The following is a 12,498-nucleotide window of genomic DNA, read 5'->3' on the forward strand; positions in this document are numbered from 1 at the left end:
GTCTTGCATTAAACAAGTGACATATATGACAGTATGTCATTTATAATAATTGTGTAAGCTGTAAACCCACAGGCAGCGCCCTCTGCCCCTCTGTTCCAGTCTGTCAATGTTAGTTTGGTCATTTTAATTTGTATTTTCTATGTAAATCCCTTTTTACGTGTACAGGACCATGGAATCAATGGTACTCAAAAGATGATGACTACGGTAATAATAATAATAGTAATAATAATTTAGTGTGCATTTTGTGGCAAATTTAGAGCAGAAAAGCAATAGTTCTGTACTTTTATGCAATGTGCTATATCTAGTTAAAGGACTGTATGAACGTAGACTTCTGTGTGAGGGGTCAGGCATGGCCAGGAATGCTTTCTACACACTCAGCCCCCCACATCACTTACATTCCAGCGGCCTGCTGTGATGTCATCTGACTCACAGGAAGTTATAGAAGGAAGGGGGATGGTGTGGCTCTTTAATTCAGGAATCAAAAATCCTGTCACAGGGCATACAGATGAAAGACGGTAATTTATAACTCATTTCCCTCTTTTTACCTAACTATGTTGATGTATATCTGTATGCATGTCCGTATGTCAGAGTTAGAGCTAAGCAAGCAATGTGAGTGCCTGGCTTGTGTACAGCCCTCAAAAACAACAGCAGACTCCAGGATCGCATGTGTTTGAAAACTTTTCCTGCTAGCTTTATCTGCAGTAAACTTATTGCAATGACAATCACTGTGCTATTGAAGAGATCTTTAGGTAACATGTTTTTTAGACAAATTTAATGAGTGCTGAATGATACAAGTGATAATTAGAGGAATTTCCTTTATACAAATTAAAGGTTAAATATTCTGTCTGTACATCTGATACATGTGATCATCATTGTTAGGGTGAACTCTTAACCAGAGATCACTAGTTGCCTACTGCCTGGCCAAATTGGTATAGGCCAAGTGCATGCATAAAAGAATTCACACCAGACACAGTCGGATATGAAGTCTCTTCTTGGTCACTAGAAATGGCACCGAACAGACTGAGGAGACTCATGCGTCCTCTTGATATAGGCTAGGGGCGTACACAAGTTCAGATATGCCCATTTAGTGGGACAGTTCATGGGCTAGCGAATGGGGAGATCCGTGTTGCTGTTGATGGGCGGGTCTGACCAGTGGATGAAACCATGACGACGGGAGGGACGTCATTTAGTGGATCCATGCTGATGGTTTGGTCTGGGAGGTCATCTGATCTGTGGGTTGGTCTTCTAGCTTGACCAGGGGTCTTCCCTTATATGGTGGTCTTCTTTCATCTGGACATTCCTTGCATTCCAAGCAAGGTGTGGATAACAGGAAATGGCGGCCATCTTTATATCTGTGTCATGTGTATGATCTGAAACCTGAATTATGTAAGGCAAATCGACATATTTCCTACAATCCCTTGTGAAGAGGTTAATTAAGTATTTGATAAAAAGGTCCTCCTCAACATCATCAACACTACTCAGACAACCCCTTCTTAAAGGGAATCTGTCACCAGGTTTTTGCTCCCCCGATCTGAGAGCAGAATAATGTAGAGCAGGGGTGGGGAGCCTCCGGCCCACGGGCCGCAAATGGCCCGCGATGACTTTTTATGCAGTCCCTATGCACATTCCTTCGGGCTGTAGTGCTCTGGCGGGAATCGTGGTCTAGCGGGCTGCCAGCCATTTAAATCACAATCTGTGATGCGAGGACACAAATGCAGTGTTCGCTGTGTGCGCATACCATTATATCTTCAGCACGCTGGCCAGCATGCTGAGGACATACTTTGTGGGCAGGGTAAGCGCGAAGTGCGCTCCCGTCCCACAGAAGAAGAGGAGAAGCAGGTTTACCTGCCTCCCTGCTGTACATGCCTCCCGGTGCTGTGTGACATTTCCCTCCATCCAGTGCTGTGAGCCCTCCATCCAGTGCTGTGAGCCCTCCGACCAGTGCTGTGAGCCCTCTGACCAGTTCTGTGAGCCCTCTGACCAGTTCTGTGAGCCCTCTAACCAGTGCTGTGAGCCCTCTAACCAGTGCTGTGAGCCCTCTAACCAGTGCTGTGAGCCCTCTAACCAGTGCTGTGAGCCCTCTAACCAGTGCTGTGAGCCCTCTAACCAGTGCTGTGAGCCCTCTAACCAGTGCTGTGAGCCCTCTAACCAGTGCTGTGAGCCCTCCATCCAGTGCTGTGAGCCCTCCATCCAGTGCTGTGAGCCCTCCATCCAGTGCTGTGACTGTGAGCCCTCCTCCCACTGATGTGAGCTCTCCACCCAGTGCTGTCCGTGCCCCCTTGGTGATGTCTGTGCTCTCCCAGTCCTGTCCACACCCCTCTAGTGCTGTCCATGCCACCACCAGTGCTGCCCATGCCCAGCAGTAATATCTGTGCCCCCCAGTGATGTTTTAGCCCCAGCTCCTCCCGTGATGTATATGCCACCAGTGTCTCCTGTAATTTATGCACCCCAGCCTTTCCAGTAATGTATAGATATCCAAGCCCCTCCTGTGATGTATATTCTCCCAGCCCCTTCTGTGATGTATATGCCCCCAGCATCTCCTGTAATTTTTGTGCCCCAACCTCTCCAGTGTTGTATAGATACCCCAGCCCTCCTGTAATGTATATGCCCCCAGCCCCTCCTGTGATGGAAGGGGCCCCAGTGTCTCCTGTGATGTATCACAAAACAAGAATGCCGCGGAGACACCATCACATGATTCTCAATGCTGGCAGGAAACTAGCCAGTTCTTTAACCGGGAAGGAACGACCACGGGAAGGGCAGCCTCCAGTCAAGGAGACCGCCTATGCCAAACATGGTATCCATCCACAGACAGCTGTTTCGGGGTATTTGCCCCTCATCAGTGTGGAGTAGGAAACTGGCTAGTGGGAGCAATGCCTAGTAGAAGACTAGCAAAGAGTAAGGATGGGACTCAGCACCAATTCCAGGATAGAAAAAATATAAATCCAACGAAAAATATCATCGATTCCAAGAAATAATCATGGCTTGACGCGTTTCAGACAGTTGGAATGTAGATAAGTCCTTAATCATAATGCTTATGATTAAGGACTTATCTACATTTCAACTGTCCGAAACGCGTCAAGCCATGATGTTTTCATGGAATCGATGATGTTTTTCTTGGATTTTTAATCGTTGAATAAAGTTTCTAAACTTTTATATATTTTTCGTTGGATTTATATTTTTTCTATCCTGGAATTGGTGCTGAGTCCCGTCCTTACTCCTTGCTGTTGCCTCTACGGACCTACCTGTCCGGTGGACATCCTGCATCCCATCTGAACTGAGCGGATACATATACGGATGAGCTGAATTTTTCTTTCCTAGTAGAAGACTACATAGGTAAGGATGGTTGACCTCAGGGAGATCAACATCCAACACCGCGGAGACACCATCACGTGTTTCTCAACGCAGTGACACTAGAACAAGGCCCCCTGGGAAAATATGCAAAACAAGAATGCCGCTGAGACACCATCACATGTTTCTCAACGCTGGCAGGAAACTAGCCAGGTCTTTGACCGGGAAGGAACAACCACGGGAAGGGCTGCCTCCAGTCAAGACCGCCTATGCCAAACATGGTATCCATCCACAGACAGCTGTTTCGGGGTATTTGCCCCTCATCAGTTTGGAGTAGGAAACTGGCTAGTGGGAGCAATGCCTAGTATAGGCACCAGCCTCTCCTGTACTGTATATACCCCAGCTTGTCCTGTAATGTATATACCTCCAGCCCCTCCTGTGATGTATACTGTATATGCCCCCAGGCCCTCCTGTGATGTATATGTCGCGGGCGGGGAAGGACGCCGCTGCGCTCGCTAACGCTCGGGTCCAGCGCTGCTGTGATGGCTGCTCGGTGGCTCAAGCGGTGGGCCGGATCCGGGGACTCGAGCGGCGCTCCTCGCCCGTGAGTGAAAGGGGGTAGTTTGGTTTGGGGATTTGGTCCGTGACGCCACCCACGGGTTGTTGTGAGGTTGGGCACCACCGCTGCTGGTGACTGGGATCCCGGGAGCGATGGCAGGGAGCAGCTGGGATGTTGATTTCCCCCTCCGTGGGTAGGGGTTGGTGGTCCCGGGGCCCGGTGAGATGACAGGGAGGCAGGGTTGGATGGGTGCAGGGCCGCTTGGACTGCGCAGCGCGGTGCCAGACGGCACGGTAGTACTCACTCAGCCACAAAGGTACGCAAAGTCTCTGGTAAACCAAACGGCTGGATGGACGGGTCCCGCAGCCGGCTGCTGTGGCTTCTCCTGAACGGTTAGTGGTGGCTGCCTTTCCCTGCACCTTTGTGTATGTTCGGTCCCGATGGACTCCCACCGGTAACCCGCTCCCCAGCGTGTGTATGTGCCGGAGGAGCCCTTTTGCCCGCAGGCTCTGGCCCTTGGAACTCTAGCTGTGGCGGTAGCTGTATTTCCTCTTGCTGGTCGGACGGTTACCTTCAATCGGATTTGACCTCTAATGGCGACTCCAAGCCTGGTCGGGGTCCGTAGGCCCTGCCTGTGTGTGCTGGCTTCACTTCGCTCCCCGGATCGGTACCGGCGGGCCACTGCCCGTCCCCGGTCGTACGGTTCCACGTTGATCTGCCTCTCCTGCAGACGGCCACCACCGTCTGCCAACCTTGCTCTAAGTGCCCGGGCCACACACCCGGACACGGTCAGTTTGCTCCTCACTTCTCCTCTCTCTTGCCTAACTCCTCTCTCAACTCAACTCAACTCTCACTGACTTCCTTCTCCCGCCTCCAGGACCGTGAACTCCTCAGTGGGTGGGGCCAACCGCCTGGCTCCACCCCACCTGGTGTGGACATCAGCCCCCGGAGGGAGGCAACAAGGATTTTGTGTCTGGCTGATGTGCCTGTCTCAGGGTGGGGGTGTATGTTGTAGTACCTGTGACGACCTGGCTAGTCCAGGGCGCCACATTCCCCCTTGGTTAAATGCAGACCATCCGCGGGCTGCCCGTCCATCACCGGTTTTATTTTTCTTTTCAACTGTAAAAATAATAATAAATAACATGTAACGGTAAACATTAAGCACATTTCAGGTCATCTTGAACGTTGCAAAAACACAGATATTTACATTTTTAATAACAACGGACGGCTTCCGCTCACCCACCCAAGCAACCTGGCCCTGATGCTGCCCCTAAGAAAATGGGCAGCACCCCTTGACCCCAGTCCAGATCCAGGCTGCCCGAGCGGGAACGGGTACGGTGCCTCGCACCCGACTGTCACTTCAGGGGACGCCACGTCCATGGGGGACCCCTGACCCCCGGAGGATCGGCACCGGTTGCGGTAGTGGTGGGCCTGGGCCATCTCTTTCCTCCAGGCCCATCCTCCAAATCAGCCTCTCCGGAGGCGGTAACGGAAACATGCCCCAACCTATTTACAATCCCACCAGTTCGTGGGTGCCCTGCAAGTTCTCAGGCATGTCCATGAAGAGTTCCTCATGTAACGGTACAAAGGGTCCCCACGGGGACAACTTGCCGGCAATGGCCGGGTCAATCACAGTGCCAATCAGGTTACTTTCTGGGTTTATTCATTCATTTACTCATTTACTTAACTGGTTACTGTACTGGTGGTCCCAACGGGGACAACGGTGCAACGGAGGGACCGCTGACTTTCTTCAGATCCACATCGCAGGCCGGAGGAGGGGACTCGGCCAGTTCTTGGGCCTCCTGGCCCCCTCTCAGCTTCGCATCCAAGGCAAACCAGCCCCTCTCCCCACAGTGCCGCGTGTAAGTCACCAGATCGCCGGGCAGCAGGTTACGGCCCGGGTGGCCTTCTGGCAGATGGGCATTAACATCCCAGCGGGCCACGAACACCTCGGCTTCCTGGCCCGGCTCAAAAATAAATCCATACCCCCGGCGGGGGTCAAATCTTCTTACTTGCCCCTCGTGGATCGGGCCCCGTACCCGGAAGGTGGCTCTGCGGAGGTTCTCCTTTTCTTGTATGGTGCGGGCTATCAGCTCAGCCTTCCGCCTCTCCCTCTCCGCAATCTCTCGGCCCAGCGGGGTCGGTTCCCTGTCCCAGTAAGGGGCGGCTGCTTGCCCCTGCGCGCGGGTCGGGCCCCGCGGGACTTCCACTACACTGCCCACTACTGGCGCCCTCGGTGGAAGTTCCCGCGGTGACATGGCCTGGGGCGCTGCCTCGCAGCAACAACCCGGCGCAGCCTCAGCCGAGGCGTGGGGAACGGGTACAGGGGTCTTCTCCCGCTTGACCTCCGCCTCCTCCTGCACGGGACGGATCACCGGAGCCGGGACGGGACTGGGCACGGTCACTTCCGGCACCACTGGTAAGTCTTCGCGGACGGATGATGGCTTCGGGAGCTTCCAGAGAAGTGGCTCGGGGCGTCTGCGGGCTTCAGCTGCAGGCTGGTCCGCTTGGGCAGACGGGCAGGGTTCCGCTACCGGTTGTGCGGGTAGTGGGCCTAGTGGCGTGGCGGCAGCAGCCAACACGGGTAGCGGGGGAGGCAGCAGGGTGAGCAGGCACAGACCGAGCCCCTCAGCCGCGACGACCGATCCTGTAGGAACACAGGGGCGTGGGTCGCTTACCCGCTCCTCCAAGACGTCCTCCACCTGGCGTCTCCGTATGGCCGCCACCACATCTGTCATGTCGGCCTCCCACTCCTCAAGGAGGAGCTGCATTCGGACCTGCAGGCGGCTGCTCAGCTGAACGATCGGACCTCCACCCACGCTGCGGTGCTGGGCTCGGGGACTGCGGGGCTACCGGACGGACGGTGCATGCCGGCAGCGGTATCTTCCAGGAACCAAATGGCGGCAGAGTCCTGGCGTCCCTGCTTTTATGGCCTCGGTTTACATGCGGCTGGACGCCATCCGTCCCCCCTTGGTCTTTTCTCGGCACCTCCTCTTCAGGGGCGGGGCTTCGGCTTTCACGCCTCCTCTGCTCGAGAAGACGCTCGAGCGGGAAAATCTTCGTGCCCAAAATGGCGGATTCTGAAATTTTTCGGCCGGACACCGCCGGCGGGGCACAAGGCGCACTTCTACCAGCCGGCAGAACGGTAAGATCCTGTTCATGACGCCAAGTTGTAGCGGGCGGGGCTGGACACAGCTGTGCTGCGCTCGCAAACGCTCGGGTCCGGCGCTGCTGCGATGGCTGCTCGGTGGCTCGAGCGGTGGGCCGGATCCGGGGACTCGAGCGGCGCTCCTCGCCTGTGAGTGAAAGGGGGTAGTTTGGTTTGAGGATTTGGTCCGTGACGCCACCCACGGGTTGTGGTGAGGTTGGGCACCACCGCTGCTGGTGACGGGGATCCCGGGAGCGATGGCAAGGAGCATCTGGGATGTTGTTTTCCCCCTCCGTGGGTAGGGGTTGGTGGTCCCGGGGCCCGGTGAGATGACAGGGAGGCAGGGTTGGATGGGTGCAAGGTCGCTTGCACTGCGCAGCGCGGTGCCAGACGGCACGGTAGTACTCACTCAGCCACAAAGGTACACAAAGTCTCTGGTAAACCAAACGGCTGGATGGACGGGTCCCGCAGCCGGCTGCTGTGGCTTCTTCTGAACGGTTAGCGGTGGCTGCCTTTCCCTGCATCTCTGTGTATGTTCGGTCCCGATGGATTCCCACCGGTAACCCGCTCCCCAGCGTGTGTATGTGCCGGAGGAGCCCTGTTACCCACAGGCTCTGGCCCTTGGAACTCTAGCTGTGGCGGTAGCTGTATTTCCTCTTGCTGGTCGGACGGTTGCCTTCAATCGGGTCTTGGCTGTTAGGAAACCCCTGGGGTTCCGGTCACTGACGGATTTGACCTTTAATGGCGACTCCAAGCCTGGTCAGGGTCCGTAGACCCTGCCTGTGTGTGCTGGCTTCACTTCGCTCCCTGGTTCGGTACCGGCGGGCCATCGCCTGTCCCCGGTCCTACGGTTCCTCGTTGATCTGCCTCTCCTGCAGACGGCCACCACCGTCTGCCAACCTTGCTCTAAGTGCCCGGGCCACACACCCGGACACGGTCAGTTTGCTCCTCACTTCTCCTCTCTCTTGCCTAACTCCTCTCTCAACTCAACTCAACTCTCACTGACTTCCTTCTCCCACTTCCAGGACCGTGAACTCCTCAGTGGGTGGGGCCAACCGCTTGGCTTCACCCCACCTGGTGTAGACATCAGCCCCCGGAGGGAGGCAACAAGGATTTTTGGTCTGGCTGATGTGCCTGTCTCAGGGTGGGGGTGTATGTTGTACTACCTGTGATGACCTCGCTAGTCCAGGGCGCCACATATATATGCCCCTCCTGTGATGTATATATGCCCCCAGCCCCTCCTGTGATGTATATGTTCCCAGCCCCTCCTGTGATGTATATATGCCCCCAGCCCCTCCTGTGATGTATATGCCCCAGCATCTCCTGTAATTTATGCACCCAGTGTCTCCTGTGATGTGTATGCCCCAGCATCTCCTGTGATATCTATGCCTCCAGTCCCTCTTGTTATGTGTGTGCCCCCCGCATCTCCTATGTGATATGATTTACCAATCTGTTGACTGTGCTCCAGACCGAGACAAACCTATAAAAGCAGTTGTGAGAAGCAACATGATCAATATCACCGAACATCACAGCTGCACTAAAGAGAAGCAGCTCCAGCCACTACAGTAGGAGTGTAGGGGTGAGTTAATTGTTTGACCACATAAATTAGGGTAATTTTCAAACTGATAATATTTTGAACGTTGGTAGACGTTTCCAAATGGCCCCCGGCAGAAAAAGGGTTCCCCACCCCTTATGTAGAGACAGAATAATAATAATATTAATTCATTTATATAGCTCTATTAATTCCACAGCGCTTTACATACATTGGCAAAACTGTCCCCATTGGGGTTCACAATCTAGAGTCCCTATCAGTATGTCTTTGGAGTGTGGGAGGAAACCGGAGTGCACGGAGGAAACCCACGCGAACACTGGGAGAACATACAAACTCCTTGCAGATGTTGTCCTTGGTGGGATTTGAACCGAGGACCCCAGTGCTGCAAGACTGCAGTGCTAACCACTGAGCCACTGTGCCGTCCTGATTCCAGCAATGTGTCACTTACTGAGCTGCAGTTATGCAGACCTCATGAATATGCTATCTGGCAGCACACCAAGTAGTCAAGTAGTTGACTAATGATAATCTCCTGCTGATTAATCAGTGATTTTATCAAAACTACATTAAGGGTACCTTCACACTTTAGCGATGCAGCAGCGATCCGACCAGCGAACTGACCTGGTCAGGATCGCTGCTGCATCGCTACATGGTCGCTGGTGAGCTGTCAAACAGGCAGATCTCACCAGCGACCAGTGAACAGCCCCCAGCAAGCAGCGACGTGCAAGCGACGCTGCGCTTGCACGGAGCCGGCGTCTGGAAGCTGTGGACACTGGTAACTAAGGTAAACATCGGGTATGGTTACCCGATGTTTACATTAGTTACCAGCGCACACCGCTTAGCTGTGTGTGCAGGGAGCAGGGAGCCGCGCACACTGAGCGCTGGCTCCTTGCTCTCCTAGCTACAGTACACATCGGGTTAATTAACCCGATGTGTACAGCAGCTACATGTGCAGATAGCCGGAGCCGGCAGCACAGGCACCGTGAGAGCTGCGGAGGCTGGTAACTAAGGTAAATATCGGGTAACCACCTTGGTTACCCGATGTTTATCTTAGTTACCAGCCTCCGCAGCTGCCAGACGCCGGCTCCTGGTCCCTGCTCGCTTCATTTGTCGCTCTCTCGCTGTCACACACAGCGATCTTCGTGTCACAGCGGGAGAGCGCCTTTGAAGAAAACGAACCAGGGCTGTGTGTAACGAGCAGCGATCTCGCAGCAGGGGCCAGATCGCTGCTCAGTGTCACACACAGCGAGATCGCTAATGAGGTCACTGCTGCGTCACAAAAAGCGTGACTCAGCAGCGATCTCGGCAGCGAGCTCGCTGTGTGTGAAGCACCCCTAAGCAGCCCAGTAAGTGAAGAACCGCTGGAATCAGGATCTCTGTCTCTACATTATGCTGCTCTCAGATTAGGTGGCAAAAACCTGGTTTCCCCTTATAAATATACTATATTCCCCACTGTATAATAAAAATAACATACTTGCACCCTGCACCAACATTTTTCTAGTTATGACATTGGCTGCAGTGCTCATGTGGCATAACATGCAGGGGCAGCGACCACTATTAGGCTATGTGCGCACGTGTGCGCTCTGCACCGCATACAAAAGGTCCGCTTCAGAGCGCAGCTGAAAAGCTCCGTTCTGAAGCACCTGGTGCCTGCAGAATTCATGCGCTCTGCATGCTACCTCTCCCTATACAGTCATGGCCAAAAGTTTTGAGAATGGCACCAAGATTATATTTTCACATGATCTGTTGCCCTCTGATTTTTAATTGTGTTTGTCTGATGTTTACATCACATACAGAAATATAATTACAATCATATTATGAGTACCAAAATGTTATATTGACAGTTAGAATGAGTTAATGCAGCAAGTCAATATTTGCAGTGTTGACCCTTCTTCTTCAGGACCTCTGCAATTCTCCCTGGCATGCTCTCAATCAACTTCTGGACCCAATCCTGACTGATAGCTGTCCATTCTTGCATAAGCAATGCTTGCATTTTGCCAGAATTTCTTGATTTTTGTTTGTCCACCCGTCTCTTGATGATTGCCCACAAGTTCTCAATGGGATTAAGATCTGGGGAGTTTCCAGGCCATGGACCCAAAATCTCTATGTTTTGTTCCATGAGCCATTTAGTGATCACCTTTGCTTTATGGCAAGGTGCTCCATCATGCTGGAAAAGGCATTGTTGGGCGCCAAACTGCTCTTGGACAGTTGGGAGAAGTTGCTCTTGGAGGACATTCTGGTACCATTCTTTATTCATGGCTGTGTTTTTAGGCAAGACTGTGAGTGAGCCGATTCCCTTGGCTGAGAAGAAACCCCACACATGAATCGTTTCAGGATGCTTAAGAGTTGGCATGAGACAAGACTGGTGGTAGCGCTCACCTCTTCTTCTCCTAATAAGCTGTTTTCCAGATGTCCCAAACAATCGAAAAGGGGATTCATCTGAGAAAATGACTTTACCCCAGTCCTCAGCAGTCCACTCCCTGTACCTTTTGCAGAATATCAGTCGGTCCCTGATGTTTTTTCTGGATAGAAGTGGCTTCTTTGCTGCCCTCCTTGAAACCAGGCCTTGTTCAAAGAGTCTCCGCCTCACAGTGCGTGCAGAAGCACTCACACCAGCCTGCTGCCATTGCTGAGCTAGCTCGGTACTGCTGGTAGTCCGATCCCGGAGCTGAAACAGTTTTAAGATACGGTTCTGGCGTTTGCTGGTCCTTCTTGGGCGCCCTGGAGCCTTTTTGGCAACAATGGAAGCTCTCTCCTTGAAGTTCTTGATGATGCGATAGATTGTTGACTGAGGTGCAATCTTTGTAGCTGCGATACTCTTCCCTGTTAGGCCATTTTTGTGCAGAGCAATGATGGCTGAACGTGTTTCTTTAGAGATAACCATGGTTAACTGAAGAGAAACAATGATACCAAGCACCAGCCTCCTTTTAAAGTGTCCAGTGGTGTCATTCTTACTTAATCATGACTGATTCATCGCCAGCCCTGTCCTCATCAACACCCACACCTGTGTTAATGGAACAATCACTAAAACAATGTTAGCTGCTCCTTTTAAGGCAGGAATGCAATGATGTTGAAATGTGTTTTGGGGGTTAAAGTTCATTTTCTTAGCCAATATTGACTTTGCAAGTAATTGCTGTTAAGCTGATCACTCTTTATGACATTTTGGAGTATATGCAAATTGCCATTAGAAAAACTTAAGCAGTAGACTTTGTAAAAATTAATATTTGTAGCATTCTCAAAACTTTTGGCCATGACTGTAGACAGCATTGCAAAGCGCACGAAAGAAGTGACATGTCACTTCTTAGAACGCACGCTTTGGGCAGCAGCCGATTCGCTTCGTTCTAATAAGCCACGTGCGCACGTCTCATGCACAATCTTCATAGATTGTGCACAGGACGCATGCAGTTATGCTGCGGTGCAGATCGCAGCGTAACTGCATGCAATACGCACACGTGCGCACATAGCCTTAGGCTGCAGTGCTGATAGGGTGTAACAAGCAGCTACCACTAATGGGTTGCAGTGGTGTTGTGGCATACCAAGCAGCGGCAGTGACCATTAATGGGCTGCAGTGCTGATGTGCATACCAAGCAGTGTCAGCAAACACTAATAGGCTGCAGTGGTCATGTGGCATAAGCAGCGGCAGAGACTACTAATGGATTGCAGTGCTTATGTGCAATAACCAGCAGCGGCTGCGACCACTAATAGGCTGTAGTGCTCATGGGGCATAACAAGCAACAGCAGTGACGAATAATGGGTTGCAGTGCTCATAAGGCATAACAAGCAGTGGGGGCGACCACTAATAGGCTGTAGTGTTCATGTCGCAAAACAAGCAGCAGCGGTGACCACTAATAGCCTGCAGTGCTCATGTGGCATAAGCAACAGCAATAACCACTAATAGGCTGCAGTGCTGATGTGGTATAGCAAGCAGTGGGTCAACCACTAATGGGTTGCAGT

At 52.5% G+C, this 12,498-nt stretch overlaps 1 protein-coding gene across 2 annotated transcripts in view; it reads left to right on the top strand.

Moving 5' to 3' along the window:
* The first annotated feature begins 413 nt into the window (after nt 1-413).
* The window catches only part of PPARD (peroxisome proliferator activated receptor delta), a 278,036-nt gene continuing 265,951 nt past the window's right edge, over nt 414-12,498 (top strand). For both annotated transcript variants that reach the window (XM_075335866.1, XM_075335867.1), the window contains exon 1: nt 414-515. In XM_075335866.1, the coding sequence (XP_075191981.1) occupies nt 506-515 (10 nt within the window). In that variant the 5' untranslated portion in view covers nt 414-505. The remainder of the gene's footprint in view (nt 516-12,498) is intronic.

This window comes from Anomaloglossus baeobatrachus, chromosome 2 (genome assembly GCF_048569485.1).
Source record: "Anomaloglossus baeobatrachus isolate aAnoBae1 chromosome 2, aAnoBae1.hap1, whole genome shotgun sequence".
Taxonomy (NCBI): domain Eukaryota; kingdom Metazoa; phylum Chordata; class Amphibia; order Anura; family Aromobatidae; genus Anomaloglossus; species Anomaloglossus baeobatrachus.